General features: G+C 43.7%; 1 protein-coding gene across 3 annotated transcripts; it reads right to left on the reverse strand.

Annotated features, from left to right (window-relative positions):
• Positions 1-452: 452 nt before the first annotated feature.
• On the reverse strand, positions 453-15223 carry Trmt10a (tRNA methyltransferase 10A). Of its 3 annotated transcripts, none has more exons than XM_027395803.2 (8): positions 15094-15223; positions 12047-12250; positions 11042-11204; positions 9872-9943; positions 7483-7557; positions 5250-5399; positions 3499-3604; positions 453-2112 (listed from the first exon to the last, which is right to left on the reverse strand). In XM_027395803.2, exons 2-8 carry the CDS (start codon positions 12229-12231, stop codon positions 1856-1858), a joined length of 1008 nt encoding a protein of 335 aa, XP_027251604.1. In that variant the 5' UTR covers positions 12232-12250; positions 15094-15223; the 3' UTR covers positions 453-1855. The 3 variants fall into 3 exon arrangements, with proteins under 3 accessions (XP_027251604.1, XP_027251603.1, XP_035306768.1); XM_027395802.2 differs by lacking the exon at positions 15094-15223 and adding an exon at positions 14375-14507; XM_035450877.1 differs by lacking the exon at positions 15094-15223 and adding an exon at positions 14351-14489.
• Positions 15224-19177: the final 3954 nt, after the last annotated feature.

Raw genomic sequence — 19177 nt, forward strand, 5'->3', positions numbered from 1 at the left:
AAACGCCAACCAACAGGAAGACAGAGCGCCAAAGTAGCAAGGAAAGAGAGCTACCATGTGCCTTGTCTATCCCTTTAAACCTCTCCCATGTCACCCTGACACCACCTTGACAACCCCTGATGGGCGTGGTCAGGCACACCTGTAGCTAGCCGTTAGGAGGCGTGGTTATGGTGTCTCCCTAAACACAAGGCCTTGACAAAAAGCAAGGGAAGAGCAGGCCTAACAGGCCTAGCAGTTAGGAAGCACTGATCACATTTTACCTGCACAAAAGAAACAGAACAAGCAGAATTGGCTATAAACCCTCAAAGCCCACCCACCAGTGACATGCTTCCTCCAGCAAGGCTTCACCTCCCAAAGTTCCCACAACCTCCAAAACAGCCATCAGCTGGAGACCAAGTGTTCAAACACGGGCATATGGGGAACACCTCACAAAAATGTGAACCTTGGACAAGTACAGCAACAACATGAACTTTATTCTTTTGGAACTGTAGTGTGGCTATTTACATCCACTGCTTATAAACTTTGAAATAACTAGTTACAATAGGTAACTAAGAATAAAGCAACAAAAAGAGACGGTGAACGTTAATATTAAATTTCATAAGCTTCCATCTAAGTGTGATGTCAGCATACATAGACATTATATAATAAACAGATTTTGTCACAGTGCAGTAGGAGCTCCTGGAGCCCACGGCACTGGTGCCAAGGGCATTTGATCTGCATAAACTTCTCTGCAATTACCATGCAGAAGCTGAACAGCTCCCTTCCCTCTGCTCCATCTTCCCTTGTCAGCTTATAAACTATGGTTTAATTTTGGATTTGGGCGTTAGTGCAGTCAACATAATCATTCCACAAAAAATACACATCAGACCTGTAACCGTGAACTAAAACGTGAGAGCTAAATGAGATGTGGACACATGTAAACATTCTTACGTGCACATTTTCCTACATGTAAACATTCTTACGTGCACACTTTCCTACATGCCTATGTTATTTACAGAAACACACATTTACATGAGTTGGGTTATTATAGTAGAAGGGAGATGTACAATATTCACATTAAAAGCTAACATATAAGGCAATATATGTAACATATATGAAAAATATAGAATAGAAAGAAGAAAGAAAGAATAGATGTTTTACTTTAGACTGCGGTAAAGACAAATTGATCCTTCAAGAATAACATTGTGAAATAATCTAGCCAGCAAAACTTTAATTTTGTAATTAAATTAATTATTGTCATTAAGGGATTAAGATTATTCTTGTGATTGTTTCAGAAGTATGAGAAGATACCTCAAGGGAGGCACAGGAATGGGCTCCACTGTCCACAAGGACAGAATTACTATGTCCATCAAAACAACTGCTATTCCTTACAGAATAATGTGTTTCTTAGAAAAGAACTCAACTGAACACAAAAGCTTCAGATAGAAGGGCCGCCTCCCAAGTTCAACATTCTAGTAGCCGCACAAAACGTTCATGAACATCTGCTCTACCAAACAGGATCAGACCAAAAAGACACTGAGAGGAACACAAAAGAGCAAAGCTAAGAGGTCAGAAGGCACACCCTGAAGAATAGACTCCCGGAATGGAGGAGAATGAAGGCACACTAATATGTAACATTCTCCATGACTCTGATTTGAGGGTTAGAACAACTCTGAAATCATACCTTTAAGTCTTCTTACACAAAACCAAACAATCCTTTCTTGGTGCTTAAAGGGTTTTTCATTATCATTTAATTTGTGACAAGATTTAAAATTCCACAACAGAGATGAGAGAAAATCAACTTTCTTGTAGTCTGAGTATCCTGTGAAGTGCCACGCTCTCTAGGTTCTCCTGGAAGGGCAGCTAGGAAGGTTGGTCACTGTGGGACAGAACTCACTGAGGACACCGGGCTGCTCTGCGGACCCTGCTCTTCTTTCTGTGGTGAGGCGGGGTCATTCCTGCAGTTCTCTCCCTCGCTGGAACTGTCCCATCCTTCTGGCCGGGGCTGCTGGTCCTGAGAAGAGTTTTCATAGGCTTTGTGTGCAGGAACAGCTCCTTTCCGTTGGGGTAAGATTGTAAAAAATGCCTCTTGCCAGTCTCTTGTTTCCAAGAACTCCAGGATAATTTCAAACACTGTGACAAGGACAAATGGCAGGCACTCCTTACTTGGGTCACCACGATGCTGCACACTGCCTTCCTTATACTGTGACCCCTGTGCTTATTTGCCCTAACGACTGCAAAGTCCTTACCGCCTCCTCCTTTGGGCTATCAGGGACAAACTGCCCCATGGCTCTCAGTCTTTACGTTCTTTCAGTTTCTCCTCCTAAGCCCCACCTGAAGTCCCATCCTACTCTTCATCAGGGTCACTTATTCTTCTCTGTGTACCAACACATAGCTAGAACACAGACGTAGCATTCGGCCTCATTTCCTCTATCTTCCCTATAAAGAATCACTCCAAGGAGCTTTCTGCCACTTTCCGCTCTTGCTTTCATGTTAGTAGAAAGGAAACCATACTGTCCCTGGGGTCACCACACTATGGGAGGGCTTTTGAGATAATTTTGTAGAAAAGTAACTTCCACAAGGTATCAAAGGTTTTCAAAGAAATTTGTTCCTTAAATAAGTAATCTAATTTCTCTAACCCCAGAAAGACTGCTATAAGTTGTAGCATACTGACTAAAATTGTTCCTTAAAAAAAATTAAATAAAGGGGCTAGAGAGCTTGTTCAGTGGTTAAGACACTGGCTGCTTACAGAGGACTGGGGTTCAGTTCCTAAAACCCACACAGCTGTTTATAACAGCCTATAACTCCAGTTCCAGGGGATCCAATTCCCTCTTCTGGCCTCCACAGGCACCAGAGATGTACTTGGTACACATACATACATACATGCAGGGAAAATACTCATTCACAGTGAGTAAAAACAAATCTTAAAAATTTTAAAGCTGGGTGGCTTGGTGGCCCACTCCTTTTATCGCAATATTCAGGATGGAAGCAGAGGCAGGTGGATTTCTCTATTCAAGGCCAGCCTAATCTACATAACAAAACCCTGTCTTAAAGGATTTTTTTAGTTATAATTTAAACAAACTTAAGAAAATGAATTATATCTAAGCAGTGGTATATCACAATGTTATTCATGACAGCAAAAAAAAAAATACAAAAGTAAAATATTCAACAATGAGTGAATGATTAAATGACGGGGCTGGACTACGACATGGTCACTAATAATCAATCCCATGGAAACTATGACAAGATGAGAAAGATGGGTCCCCAGATTCGTAATGCTGACAGTGCCCTGCCACAGGAGAAGAACTGGGAGGAAACTCACCCATAAGTTAGCAACAAGTTTCTGCGAGTCATGAGAATACAGCTGTCTTTATACTTTTGTAATTCTCAAAACTTCCTAGAGTACACACTCTCACTTCTAATAAACAAAGGACTTCTCTTTTCTATCTGTCCAAATGTGAATGTACTGTCTCTATCAGTGTTCACCCCGGCACACCTTCAGTCACCTCCACAGCTTACCATGGTTAACTGCCAGGACTTTTCGACTGTTCATCTTCACAAAGTCTGCAAGAGGGAGCTGGGCATGCTCAATTCCATGACTGGACGCTTGCTTAAATGTGAGTCCCTGAAAAGAAAGATGCCGGACCGGGACTTAGACGGTGCACAGTCTAGGAGAGGGTAGGTCTAACATTAGCTGCAGTGTGCACATCAAGTCCCGGCAGGAGACAACTTCCAGCCCTGTACAGCCACCTCCCTCCACAGAGGTGAAGACACGAAGTTCCCAGCAGTTAGGAAAACTCTCAGTGGCAGAACAAAGAATCCAGCAGATCTGTTTTCTGATTATTCTCTTTCCCTAACCCCCTTTCTCACAGTGTTAAACTCTCCGACTGAATCCAGAGAGAAATGCCATCACTCTTTCTGTGAGAATAAAATCAATAAAGGAAGTTCAGTTTCAATCATACACTGAGGCACAAAAACGGCAAAGAAATGAAACCCTGAGTGAAAAGTATTTCAATGGTTCTTCTGTTTTATTTTTCCCTTCCCATCAACTACAAAGCAGATAGAAATTTTATATTTTCTCAAACTTAAAATGCTTGAAGTTTATGTCTATCCCAGATGAAAGCTCTCATAAGACCATCCAGGAAGTGTAAGCTGAGTCTCTCAACAAGTACTTAGCATATCGGGGAGACAAGATGAGAGAAGCCCAGGGGCTTTAGGACAAAGCTGTTTTATTAGAGGAACAGACACAACCTGAGCAGAGAATATGTTTGTGCATATAAGCTAGAATTTTCCACTGAGAATAACAAAAAGGTTGACAAGAAGGTCTTTCATTGCCCTAGAGTTGTTCAGCCAATGGCTAGCCACACCTGGCAACTTCAACATCACAATAAAAAAAAAAAAAAAAAAAAAAAATCCAGTTTCTCTGCTGTATTACAGCTTGGTGCTCCACAGCCATGCAGCCACCGCTGGTGAGGCAGATGTGGTCACCTGTGACATGGCAGAAATTCTACATGCACACTGCTGCAAAAGAATACACAATTCCTTCATATACTGTGCTGACAATATTTCTTTACTTAGAGAAAAATACCTTTTCCTCAGAAAAATAGGATGAACTGAACATGTTGCAAAGTACACAAAAATGTTCTCTTCAGAAAGTGCAGTTCTGTAACTTTTTATCTGTATAAAACATGAGATGAGTAAAGAAAAAGTAATTTGAGAATCATATACTTAAAAACTGCTACAGAGCTGGAGCTATGACTCAGTGGTTAACAGCACTGCTCTTCCAGCACTGGGCTCACTTTCCAGCACCCACTGGTGGCTCACAACTGTCTGTAACTCCTGTTCCTGAGGTCTTGACATCACTTTCTGACCTTCAAGGGCATCAGGCAAGCAAAGGTCCAGACACACATGCAGGCAAAACACTCAAACACATAAAACAAACTAAAGCCTATTTTTTAAAGATTGGTATAAACTTCAATGGCTTAGCAATGCATTAGCATCAGCGCCCCCGGCAACACAGCACAGCCTAGACAGACACGCAGACTCTGCAGCAATCTGGTCATTTCCAGTAATCTGCTTGGCTACCCACCACGGTTACTTTAGGCTTAATTTCTTCATTCCTGCACCTGTGACATGGAGAAAACAACTGAGCTGCAGGGAGGGTCAAGTAAGGTCACCAGCACAGTGGCAGGTGCTCAAGAGAGACCGTCCAGCATGAGGACGTCATCACTATCTGAGACACAGGTGTAGGTGGGCACAGAGCACAGTACCTTGTGATGGTTGTGGTCCACCAACCCTCCAATCACATAAGCCTTTGACTCATCTAAGTCCTTCAACACATTAGGAGAGTCTGACGTCAGATAAACCAGGTCTTCTTTTTTTATTAGTTCACTATAGTGCTCTGATTTGATGTGGATATCCTTTAAAAACAAAAGGAGAATGCGTGTATTAATTAGCAGGATACTGCAAAAGCTGGCTAAAAATGATTATCCTCTTTTCCCAAAAGATACCTGTCCAAAACTGTCTGGAGTAAAGCTAAATCCTGAGTCAACTCCAAACTCCTTAACTTAAGAACTCTTTCCTGAATATGGCACTAGTCTATCTTGCTCATTTTATCTCTGGTCACACTGTTCTCCAGACAAGAAATGCCTTTTCCAATTATTGGATTGACACCTCCTATGTCAATCATCCAAAGGAAACTGCTTGTCAATTTAATGAATTGAATGTGTCTGAAGCTTCTTTGTCAGTTCATGGATACAAGACTAAGAGCTGGCAGCCCAGATTTTTCAAGTCACATTAATTGCTTGAATGATTTTTCAGTCCCTGACTTTTATACAATAATTTTAAAGAAAATCAAGTGAAGTAGACACATAAATTGTATGCTACTGATTAATATAATTTCTTTTCTGGAAAACAGTATGCTATAAATCTGATTCCTATACTTAGCCTCAAGAGGTATCTGAGTAACTGGAAGTCACTGAATCTGTATTTCTCTAGAAAAGTGAGGGTGTAAATAATAAGCTTGGTAAGACACAAACTATAAAGTATGGTTGTTTAACATATTCATTATTTCTTAGGAAAAGAGACATGAACCTAAAAGACTTGCTAAGGATAATCTTCTTGCAAATGTCTGCTCTCATTGAAAGCAACTATTAGATCAGTAGGCGCCAGTGGGGAAAGCTGTATACTGGGAGAGCCTAACGCAAACAGTAAGCAAACATGTACAGGCACAACATAGCACCCTTCAGAACAGAACAGTACCCAGCCAAACTGGCCACACCTTTATAAATACCTAAAACAGGGAAAGTATACATCACAAATAATTTTAAATCTGCTAGAAGCCACACTAAAAAATTAAAAATAGACAAATTAACTTTAAAATATTTTAACATACTATGTCTATGTCATGTCCTCACGCCCACTTTCTAATTCAGCATGCATCTCACATTTACAGCACGCCAATTCATGATCCAGATTCTCACATCTCAGGAGTCTACAGCCACGTTTGGCTACTGGTCACAAAATGAACAGCACGAATTTAGATATAGAGACACTTTCAAATTCTAGAATGAGGCTTTTAGGTATTTCTTTTATAAAGAAGTGGCTCTAACAGCAGACAAGACTTATGAGAATAAACACAAATGAGCAGACATCTCATTCTGCTCTTCAGCTTCTCCCCCAAGTAACTCTAGAAATGAGTATAATGACACAGGGGGTTGGCGCACACCTCTAGACATGGCTATAATGACACACGGGGTTGGCGCACACCTCTAGACATGGCTATAATGACACACGGGTTGGCGCACACCTCTAGACATGAGAGCAATGACACACGGGGTTGGCGCACACCTCTAGACATGGCTATAATGACACACGGGGTTGGCGCACACCTCTAGACATGGGAGCAATGACACAGGGGGTTGGCGCACACCTCTAGACATGGCTATAATGACACACGGGGTTGGCGCACACCTCTAGACATGGGAGCAATGACACAGGGGGTTGGCGCACACCTCTAGACATGGCTATAATGACACACGGGTTGGCGCACACCTCTAGACATGGGAGCAATGACACAGGGGGTTGGCGCACACCTCTAGACATGGCTATAATGACACACGGGGTTGGCGCACACCTCTAGACATGGCTATAATGACACACGGGTTGGCGCACACCTCTAGACATGAGAGCAATGACACACGGGGTTGGCGCACACCTCTAGACATGGCTATAATGACACACGGGGTTGGCGCACACCTCTAGACATGGGAGCAATGACACACGGGGTTGGCGCACACCTCTAGACATGGGAGCAATGACACAGGGGGTTGGCGCACACCTCTAGACATGGCTATAATGACACACGGGTTGGCGCACACCTCTAGACATGAGAGCAATGACACAGAGGTTTGGCACACACCATTACTGAGAACTCAGGTAAAACAAAGAGGCCTTTCAAGGGCCTAGAGGTGATGAGGCATCACGAGAGGGGCTGCTGTCTACCTTCCAATTGACCCATCCTCTGTCGTTTTCATCCATGTTCTGCTTCAGCTGACCTCCATGGCTTGTCAAATAAAACTGAGGTAAGCAGAAAAAAAGAAGGAAAATGATCAGTTTAGTTCAGTATTTTACTTCCCTCATCACTCACCAGATGACCAGTGCAAGACAAAATATTTGTCACTGATTTAGAAAAAAGAATTGTCATCAACCCTGAGCAACCCTGGACTAGGTGGCAGAAAGGGCCTGTGTTAACCAGGGGGCAGAGAGGGCCTGTGTTAACTAGGGGGCAGAGAGGGCCTGTGTTAACTAGGGGGCAGAGAGGGCCTGTGTTAACTAGGGGGCAGAAAGGGCCTGTGTTAACTAGGGGGCAGAGAGGGCCTGTGTTAACTAGGGGGCAGAGAGGGCCTGTGTTAACTAGGGGGCAGAGAGGGCCTGTGTTAACTAGGGGGCAGAGAGGGCCTGTGTTAACTAGGGGGCAGAGAGGGCCTGTGTTAACTAGGGGGCAGAGAGGGCCTGTGTTAACTAGGGGGCAGAGAGGGCCTGTGTTAACTAGGGGGCAGAGAGGGCCTGTGTTAACTAGGGGGCAGAGAGGGCCTGTGTTAACTAGGGGGCAGAGAGGGCCTGTGTTAACTAGGGGGCAGAGAGGGCCTGTGTTAACTAGGGGGCAGAGAGGGCCTGTGTTAACTAGGGGGCAGAGAGGGCCTGTGTTAACTAGGGGGCAGAGAGGGCCTGTGTTAACTAGGGGGCAGAGAGGGCCTGTGTTAACTAGGGAGCAGAGAGGGCCTGTGTTAACTAGGGAGCAGAGAGGGCCTGTGTTAACTAGGGAGCAGAGAGGGCCTATGTTAACCAGGGGGCAGAAAGGGCCTGTGTTAACCAGGGGGCAGAGAGGGCCTATGTTAACCAGGGGGCAGAAAGGGCCTGTGTTAACCAGGGGGCAGAGAGGGCCTGTGTTAACCAGGGGGCAGAAAGGGCCTGTGTTAACTAGGGGGCAGAGAGGGCCTGTGTTAACTAGGGGGCAGAGAGGGCCTGTGTTAACTAGGGGGCAGAGAGGGCCTGTGTTAACTAGGGGGCAGAGAGGGCCTGTGTTAACTAGGGGGCAGAGAGGGCCTGTGTTAACTAGGGGGCAGAGAGGGCCTGTGTTAACTAGGGGGCAGAGAGGGCCTGTGTTAACTAGGGGGCAGAGAGGGCCTGTGTTAACTAGGGGGCAGAGAGGGCCTGTGTTAACTAGGGGGCAGAGAGGGCCTGTGTTAACTAGGGGGCAGAGAGGGCCTGTGTTAACTAGGGGGCAGAGAGGGCCTGTGTTAACTAGGGGGCAGAAAGGGCCTGTGTTAACTAGGGGGCAGAGAGGGCCTGTGTTAACTAGGGGGCAGAGAGGGCCTGTGTTAACTAGGGGGCAGAGAGGGCCTGTGTTAACTAGGGGGCAGAGAGGGCCTGTGTTAACTAGGGGGCAGAGAGGGCCTGTGTTAACTAGGGGGCAGAGAGGGCTGTGTTAACTAGGGGGCAGAGAGGGCCTGTATTAACCCACTGGCTGTGGCATCCCACCCACATTTTCTTCCCACTTCTTAGCTCAGAAGTTGTCATCTGTCTGCCATTGAGGATCATGCTGCAAACTCCCTCCCTTTCCTCAGGTTCTTATCCCCACCCCACCCCAGGGGGGAGGGGCTGCTGCCACTATTATTGTTGGTAGTTTTGCTGCTGTAAAGCCTTCCCTGACACCTACTTTACACCTGAATCAAAGATGCTGAGGGCCTTGTAAAGGAAAAAAAAATTACATGTGTGTATATATACATATATATGTATAATTGTGTGCATACGTGTATATGTATATATTTATGTATGTGTGTATATGTATATATAAAGACTGTTACTGAGGCAGGTACAGAATTATATGAAAACACAGTCCATACTACTCCATGTGGTAAGACAACACATCTAAGCACAGTACACACGGGAAGTTCTTGGTTCTCCATGTCTGAGGAAGGAGTCACAGCAGCAGTCAACTACTCTCCACAATCACTCCCAACTAAGTTTAAGAAATCCTTTTCAGAACTGTCAGAGGCTCAAGAGGAAATGTAAAAGACCCACAGCTAAGAGGCCCTGCTGTACACATCGGTACAGGGGCAGCCTCCCTCCCTCCCTCCCCACGTCCCGTGGCTGGAAGGAGTCAGAGCTGAGAACCTGGTGTGAAGACATGCACACGTCCTAAAACAAAGATGCTCAACCACACAGCAGTGAACAGACACCGAAATGTACAAGACTGGTGACTCATGTTCAAAGTATTTTTGTAGGAAAAAAAATGATCACATAAACATGATACAAGAAACCTCTAAGACTCTCGTGTAAGGGCAACATGGTGGATGGCCAAGAAAACTGAGTTTCCCTTCATACACACCTGCACAGGGTGTGATGCTCGCCGGTTTTCTGCATAGCATCGTTGAATCTGCTTATGAAGTTTCTTAATATCCTATAAAATTGCATAATGTAAAAAACAGTTATCAAAATCACCTAAGGCCATTCTGTGGTATTACAGGAATAGAAAAAGCAGAAGGAATGGTTAGGTAGGCAAAAATCTTTCTTTTAAAATCGAAGGACAGCTGGAGAGGCTGTGACACACGCCTTTAATCCAAGCACTTGGGAGGCAGAAGCAGGCGGATCTCTGTGAGTCTAAGGCCAGCCTGGTCTACAGAGTGAGTTCCAGAATAGACAAGGTTGTTACACAGAGAAACCCTGTCTCAAACTATCACTGTTGTGATAGTTTTCATTTGACTTTCCTACATACTGACAAAATGACTGTAAGTAAAGTTAATGTTCTATAATTCATCTGGCCTTTTACCCTTTAAAGTCTCTATCGATTCAAAATGCTAGCTAACACTGTCTTAACAGACAACAACAAAACCTTCTTTTTAGGATCTTGCTATTTCTACACTTTACCCCAGTGGCACTGGTAAAATGCAACATTTAAAACAAAATTTGTGTGTGTTTGCGTGCCTGGGTATGTGCCTGTGCACCATGGACAGACCAGAAGAGGGGGTCAGAAGCACTGAAACTGAAGTTCCACACGGTTGTGTGCCACCACATGGGTGCTAGGAACCAAACCTGGATCCTCTGCATGACCAGCAAGTACTCTTAACTGCTGAGCCATCTCATCTCTCCAGTCATGCTACGGACTTTTTTAAAATAAATTCTAAAACAAGATCTCACGAAATAGTCCTTGGCTTGCCTCAAATGTGCTATATATCCTAGGTTGGCCTAAAACTCTGAGATCCTCCTGCATCAGTGTCCCGGGTAATAGGGTTACAGACATGTGTATCATGTAACTCCATAGATCTTTATGACTAACATGTAGTTACAAAGTTTTACTATCTAATTATGAGTAAATGTCTCTATGCACATGCAGACATATACATAAGTATGTATACATGTATCACACACAGCACTTAATTTGGGAGTAAGAGATTTGGAAAGCCTTAAGATGTAGTTTAATATATTAATACTATCTGTAATACTACATAAGAGAATAAGACTGATTCAACCTAGTTCACATACAGAGATCTCATAATACCTTTAGCACCATCAAATCATCAAAACTACAGTCGATGACAAGGCGGAGGCTGCTATGAACACCATCTCTTCGAATGCGTTTCCTGTCACTTCCATCTGAACCGGATTCCAGCTGATGTTGTCGTTCTAATTTCTTTCTCTTGCGCTTTTCTTTTCGTTTTTCCCTAAAATTAGTAAACAAAATGTTTTATTTGTGTATTTAGACATTCACAAGACTTCTAATTAAACAAAAAACCAACTATGTTTATAAAGTCATGGTCCTATGAAGCATCTCTCTTCCGTGGGTAGAAAAGAGTCAGATAGTAGCAACTTTATTTACTCCATGCAATAACTTTATATGTGGAGGACATGACTTTGCAAATATAAGGCTTTCTTTAATGAATAACTGAATATATTATTCAGTAGTTTCATTACTGATACTATATTATGCCCAAGAAAAACTTAAAGAGTTAAGAAGAATTTTACTTTCATAACTCATCCACTAAATGATTTTCTAGCTCAATAATCATTGGGAATAAATATTAAAGAGAAAATTTCACTAAATTTACTAAAATAACAAAAAGAAAAGCCCAACATTTTTCTACTCTCTTATAAATTTTGGCAAGAGACCTGGCTGCAGCCTAAATGCTTTCATGTAAACCTGTTTTAGCCACATCCATGTCAGGCCAACGTTTGACCTTCCTGTGTTGTTGTTTTATCCCGTATCTAGGACACTGATACCGGCTGCCTTGTCTCAGCTGTTCTAACAGGTGTCCTGCTGTTCAGGCAGTGTTAGGGGAGAAAAGATGCGGAGACTCACATTACCAGTATTGCAGAAAGCGAAGTCACAATTTGAAGCATGTGTGCTTTTAACAGACACTCATTGTTAGCTAATCGCATGCGAAATCTTACTTTTTCCTAACTTGAGTTGTGAGGAAGACAACTATGAACAGGCCCCGAGACCCCACCCCTGAATAAGGTGCAGGGCACTCCGAAGCACGCAGAGGGCACACTCTGAAGCACGAACCTGCGCAGTTCTCGCTGCTCTTCCCACTGCTTTTGCTTCATCAGCTTCTTCATTTGTCGCTTAGATATTGGCTCAGTCCCTGCATCTAATCTTGGCTTGTGTCTCTCCTCATCACCTTCACTCACGCCTGGCTCTTTTTCCACATTAGGAGTCTCAACAGACACTGGCAGCATTTCAGATGACATATTTGTTGTTTCTGAAAATCTGGAGAGTGACATTTCTTTTTTACATGAACACGTTATTTACAAACAAAGCAAATAACCCAAATGGCCAAGAGATGCCTACAAATGTTAAACTCTATCCGTAATAAAAATACAAATTTAGATCGTTAAATTCCATTTATGGCAAAGATCTTTGACTATCACGTACATGAATTAAATACCATTCGTTGACAGTAATGGCAACGGACTGAAGAAACGGTATTTACACGTACTACTGAGGGTCATTGTATAGTTTTTCCAAAAGGCAAGTTATGTTTTGAGAGTTGTAATACACCGATACTGTCCTGTCTACCTTGAGCTGCCACGTTGACAGCCCGGGGTTACATGAAGGCAGCTCAATGGAGTGACTGCCCAGATGATATTGGTCTGTGGCCATATCTGTGAGGATTGTCTAGATTGTTTATTGATATGGAAGGGGCCAGCCTACTGTGGGTAGTGCCATCTCTAGGCAAGTGGTCCTGTGTCATATAAAATGTTAACTAAGAATAAGCCACAGTGTCTGCCTGAGAGCCTATCATGAATTCCATCAGTGATGAAATGTGAGCTAAAAGCATAAGCCAGAGACACCCTTCCTTCCCTTGCTTTTGGTCAGTGTTTTATCACAGCAAAAACTGGGACACGTTCTGATCTAGCAATTTATTTTCTTAGAATGAATCCTGAGTCAGAAATATACACTAAAATTTGCATTCATTCTAGCATTATTTTTAATTGTGAAAAGTCAGAACTTACTTGAGTGTCAGCAAAAAGTCAATAAATTATGATTCCTCTATAATATCAATTACATATACTCTATAAGGTCAGTTATGTATATTAAGTGGTCAGTAAAAATACTATTTCCAAAATTACTTATTAATAAATGGAAATGGCTATATTTTAAATCTGAGTATCAAAACAAATACTAATATTCATATTATATAAAATTATTTTTGAAAGCACACACACATCTTCAACTTTTGTTCATTGACATTTGATAACTTAATGATACAAAGTCTTCTTTCTCTAATAATTGTCACTGTATATCTATAATCCACTTTGTGGGTAAAAGCAAAATATGAAAATTGATTCATCAGTCTGTGAAATTCTTAGGGCTGACTGAAATAAGTCTCCATTTAAGTCTAAGCACATGCATCTTTATCCATACCAGCCAGAACTGAACCTGCTGATAAGAGGAAAGCTAAATACATTATGACTCAAACCTAGCTCCAACAGCAACTTTTCCTAGTAACCTAAAACCCTGAGGGTGACGGGGTTCTGAAGGGACCATGCAGACTGCACACTGTTGACAGCCAGCTCTGAAGACATTAAATCAAAAATGTATAGGGATAATGAAAAACAAGACTCATTAAACATGCAAACTTAAAAACAAAACTAAAATTCAAAGGAAAACGTTTTATGAAACAAATTTTTAATTTCTGTTTATCGGTGGCAATATTTTTCAGTAGTTCTCTATATTGTTGGAAAATCTGGACATGTTGAACTGTGAGACTTACAAAAGCCTCGTTTTATGACTCACCTCCACTAGGGGGAAGCCTCTGTCTTTCACATCTAAACGTTTCAAGTTAAATTTAATTTGACCTATCACAGAATGGTGACATTTCTGAACAGCCTATCAAAAATAAGGAAACACGACCTAGTTCTAATATTAATTTATTTTAGCGATTCTCAAAACACGGTGCTGGGTGACTTCCCTACGCTTTAATTAAACGAGCCAGGCGTACTGAAACACGTATGCGTGAAATGCAGATAAAATACTGGCCGGCTGTCTTATTTTGGCCAGACTTTACCAAGACAGCTTCCTCTCCGACTGTCTACCGTACAACAGACAGCACTGTGTGCGAATTTGCGGCAGTTATCCGTTATGCAGACCATGGCCCTGTCGAGCATACTTTGGGGTTTGGGACACTTGGCGCGAGTCTCCCCGACCGGCAGCGTTGCCCAGGGTACACTTTCATTCACTAAGCCCAGTGAAGCAAGTCTGTAAGAGCATGTTAGAGGAAGCCTGCAACGTGCGAGTGGAACTTTACTGTAGCACCATTTTCTTTTCTTTTCTTTTAAGGACGGCTAATTCACGGATATAGGTTACCAGACGGGGTCACACAGCGCGGACCTGAGTGGCGAGGGCTCAGGGCGCCTGGTGTGGCGAGAGCAAACATCGTCAAAGCCCAGCCTAACGTCCCGACGCCGGCTGACACAGGGCAGCCCCGCGCGGCTTGAAGGTTCTCTTCCCGGGGACCGAGCGTCTCAGCGACACGTGCGGCTCCCGATCTTCAGCTGCTCCTCCTCCTCCTCCTCCTCCTCCTCCTCCTCCTCCTCCTCCGCTCACCGCGAGGCTCGGCCGCACCTGCGGCGCCGCCCCCGGGCCCCTCCCTCCCTCCCTCCCCCCGCCGCCGGGCACGCGGCCCGGGGAAGGCACCTGGCCCGCTCCCTGACAACGCGGCAGCCCTGCGGCGGCCCCCGGGCCCCGCACTCCTCTTCCGGCCCCACTTCCGGCCCCGACCCCCACCGACAACCGAAACCGAGAGGCCCGCGCGGCCCCGGGCACGCGCACGCTCAGACACAGGCCCGCCGTGCGTGCGTGCGTGCGTCCGCGAACGCGGCCCCAGGTGACCAATCAGGCCGCGGCAAGGAAGGCCGCGGGGAGGGGCGGGGGACGCGCCCCATGACGTCACTTCCCCGGAGACCCGGCAACCACTTCCCAGGCTCTGCCCTCTCCTCCGGAAGCCCTGACTGCGGCGGAGGGCGGCGTGCTTGGCGTTCCTCGAGCATCCATCCGAAAGGATACCAAGGAGGAGCAGCCGCGCGCGACAGCCGCAGTGCCATATTTACCGAGCCGCGGGGCCGATGGGGAACGCCGGGCTGCGGTCGGAAAGCTTTGCTGAGGTGCCCGCCGCTCCACGCGTCCAGTCCTCCTTCAGAAACTTCAACTCCCAGAGGCGGTGGCTGCACGCCTGGTTACGGCGCTTGCGGCTTACGTCATCGACCTGCGCCAATTACAAACGCCTAAATTGGGGAGGGAGGAGGGGCTTTTAGGGGGCGGGGTCAAGACCTGGGTTTTGTTAGGAAGGTTGCAGCTACCACCTGGCCAGAGTTGAGTTTGTACTCGCGTCTACGCTCCCATCGGGAAAGGAGGACAGCCCCACTTAAAGAAATTAAAATACGAAACAGAAGAAATGCTCGTCTCGGTGTGGAGACGATGACCTGTTGCCCAAATGATTGCTGATTTACATAGGAAAAAGTTACCAAGAACACATTGTGTTTTTCCTAAGTGGAAAAAATTTAAAGTGAGGTTCTTAATAAAAATGCATTGACGTTGGGAGTCTTAATATGCTATTTTGCAAAGCACCAGGGATATCGCTTGTAATACTTGACCTTATATAATCTTTTTGCTAAATATAGACCAAGTCAACCGAGGGGAAAAAATATTCAGTTATGTAGCTTGACTTCTTTAAAAATTAATTTGCCCTTTTTGATGTAATTTGGAGATTAAAAACTATTTTCAAATTTTTGAATAGAAGTCATCCGACCTTTCAGAATTGAAAGAACCGTGCTGTGGATTTTTCTTGATGCTTGACCTTTGAACATGATTACAGGCTCAGACATCTCTAAATGTCCTGGAAAAACTGAAGCCTTGCTTTAAAACCTCCAGTTGTACTTGGGATGTGAGCCGGGATTCTGTTGTGGATCTCTCAAGTCTGAGGGATTTCTGTTAACTGAGCTTTGGCACAAACTCTGGATCCATTTGTGATCTGTTAATAGGACATCTTTTTTCAGCTGCCTCCATATCAGGGCAGAGAGTAGCTGAGGAAGGATTAGTAATTGGATATGGAGCCCTTCACATGTAGGTCATTAGATTCAGGCTGGCGTAGTAGTGTGCCAAATCTTTCAGCAGCTGTTCAGTTGCCCCTGTGGGATCTGCTTTATAAATAATGAAACATTTTTAGAGGTAATGCCTAGCATCCTCGATATTTAAAAGGTGTTTTTTTTTTTTTTTAAGTTATGAGAAAGTCCTCATTTTAATGATGTCAGCAAATTTTGACTTAGCTACTTGATCTTGTAGTTGCAGGATCAATCTGAAGTATGCTTTAAAAAAAAAAAGTACCAGGAAAAACTGCAGAAAAACAGAAACATATAAAAAGTTTAAGATAAGGTCATGTGGTATGAAGCTGTCATTGATTTATAAGACTCCTGTTTAACTTATTTAACAGTCATGAGTTTGTCTTAGGATTTTATGGAATGATAACTAAATGATTATTTCTGTCCTAAAGGAATTGGGGCTCCAGAAGTTACTCTGTATTTAAGATGCCTATCGATACAAAGGAACAAGTGAGCACATGGTTCTTGAGCACATGGTTTCAGAGATCTTACAATTTTTCGACATCTTGGAAAGTAAGCAGTTTCCAAATGTAAAGAATTTACAATGCTGGGAACAGTGAAAAACTAAAGTCCAAAATGTGATGATGGTGTTTTGTTTTGTTTTGTTTGTTTTTTCGAGACAAGGTTTGTCTGTAGCTTTGGAGCCTAACTTGGCACTCACTCTGGAGACCAGGCTGGCCTCGAACTCCCAGAGATACACCTGCCTTTACTTCCCGAGGGCTGGGATTAAAGGCATGTGCCACCAATGCCCTGATAGTTTTACACAGTGAAAAGCAATGGGTAGAATAAGGAAGAAAGGAGACAGTGTAGTTATAAAGAGCTTCTAATTTGAACGATAGTAGAACACTTCCATTAACTGGGCCATTTAGAGAACACTAGAAGGAAATTGGACATAAAAAAAATTAGCAAGCTTGGATTTGAATATATGTAGAATGTGGGGGATCTGCAGGCATCTAAATAGAAAGACTTCAAACCCACTAGTACGTGTTTGTACTTTGAGCCCACAGAAGAGGTTTCTACTGGTCATGAGCCTGCTATATCTGTGGAATCAGGAGTGTAACAAAGGAGAGAAGATACCTGCAGGGAAGCCTGAGAGGGCGTTTCCCTTTTAATCAGAGTACAAGCTCCAGGTGGCAATATGGCCCCAGTGATAGCAGACCTTAGGTTTTGAAAGAGCAGTCAGAAGTTGAATTTGTGTGAAATCTGGTTTGGAGGTATTGACACTGCTTTGCTGTGTAAAATTCTGAGGAACCATGACAGAAAGGTTTCTAGAGAAGTTAAAAATAGTGCTACATGCATAAAACTGAGAAAATCATATCCCTGCTTCTTAGCTACCTGCACAGCTATGTACCTTGTAGCAATCCCCATCACCAAGATAGGGAATCTGATATCTGTCCGAGTCAGCAAGTGGATGGATTCAGAAACTGGTAAATGTATATAATGAACTCTTAGCCCTGAAAAACAAGATCTTGCCATCTGCCTCCATATGAATGAGCTTAGAAGTCATTGTGCTGTCAAGTAAGCTTAAGTATTTTGTGTTCTCACTTGTGTGTGGAAAATAATATTCAAGTATACAGAAATGGGGAGTAAAGCAGCCGTTAGGAGGAAGGGGAAGCTCTGCGGGGGAGGGGGTAAGATACGAGTCATCGTAACAGGTAAGATAAATAAGAGTGGAGAGTAAATGTGTAACCCGAGGACTGCTGGCCATGGAGTTGTTCTGTATATTATTTTCATACTAATGAAGTGGTTTTAGCTGCTTTTATCACAAAGGAAACAAAACAAGTTGGCTAACTGTGAAATGATGGATGTGTTAATTTGCTTCACCATAGCAACCTTTTTACTATTCATATCTAGCCCATAGCATTATGTTGTATGCCTTAAATGTATGCAATTACATTTATGGAAAAAAAAGAGTTGATGTGAGTTAATCACAAGTAAATATTGAGCAAATCTGTGCACCAATTTCAGACAATTGGCAGCCAGTTAAAGTTGGACCACAGATTGTCAAGTAAGAAGACGGCTACAGAGAGAACAGAATTTTAGGGCACAAAACATGGTAATAAATGCAGTTATGAGCTTCTCAGTATGTTTGGCCACATTGGGAAGTCACTAAAAATTTCATTTTTTGTCAGTCTAGTTGTGACTTTAAGTCTGAGTACTCCAGCAAGTTGGGAGTGGTAGGTGGGGGTCAGAGTAGCACTTGTGAATAATTTTAGACTGAAGAGCCCAAATGGAATCAAATCTAAAACATGCCTTGAAAGGTATCTAAAAAGAAGAAATAACTTCTCAACTATATTTATTTCAACTGGCACTTTGATTGAATTAGAGAATAGGGAAAAATTTAAAAGATATCTTAAAGTACCTTGTAATTCATAAACATTGAAGATGCTGGGACGATGCCTAGGGAGGAACACCTGTGGACTTCCTGAATCTTCTCATAGAAACAAGAGGAGCATCTAGTGTGGCCAGCTGTCTCTGACGGCTGTAACTAGGCAGAAAAGAATCTGAAAGCCCCGAGAACAGGAGGGTCACTACCTGCCCAGCATTTGCTGCAAAGTAAGGGATACTACCTGATGCCAACAAGAAAACTGGCCTGGCAGGTGGTCCAGCAGCTCAAATCCGAGGTGAGTGTAAAAGAATCAGCAGAAAAGCTCTGAAGTTGCCACTGTGGAATTAGTAAAATCTGCATAGGGGGCACTGCTCTGGAGCTAAGCCCAGCACCTTAAAGACACTGCTCGGGTCTCAACTGAACAGGACCAGACAGCAGGAAGAAGAAAAAAGTCCAGATGCAAGTGAAGGAAGAGCAGAGATAAAGATGGTGACACCAGGACATGTGTGCCATTTTACGAAATTGACAGAAGGTATTTGTAGTCTTGAGACTATAAAAGCCCCCCCCCCTTAAAAGTACAGATAATGCCCAGCTGGTAAGATGGCTTAGTGAATAGGATGCTTGCTGGCAAGCCTGAGGACCTAACTTCAATCTACAGGACCCTCAGGAGGAAGGTGACTTGACACCTGAAAGTTGCACTCTGACTCC

Source organism: Cricetulus griseus (genome assembly GCF_003668045.3).
Source record: "Cricetulus griseus strain 17A/GY chromosome 1 unlocalized genomic scaffold, alternate assembly CriGri-PICRH-1.0 chr1_0, whole genome shotgun sequence".
Taxonomy (NCBI): domain Eukaryota; kingdom Metazoa; phylum Chordata; class Mammalia; order Rodentia; family Cricetidae; genus Cricetulus; species Cricetulus griseus.

Bases quoted from the DNA above. Each gene is read 5' to 3' on its own strand.
- Trmt10a (XM_027395803.2), bottom strand. From the start codon at position 12,231: ATGTCATCTGAAATGCTGCCAGTGTCTGTTGAGACTCCTAATGTGGAA. The intron at 9,944-11,041 runs GTATTATGAGAT...GCAATTTTATAG, and splicing joins ATGATTTGATGGTGCTAAAG to GATATTAAGAAACTTCATAA. The intron at 7,558-9,871 runs GTGTGTATGAAG...TGCTTACCTCAG, and splicing joins GAGCATCACACCCTGTGCAG to TTTTATTTGACAAGCCATGG.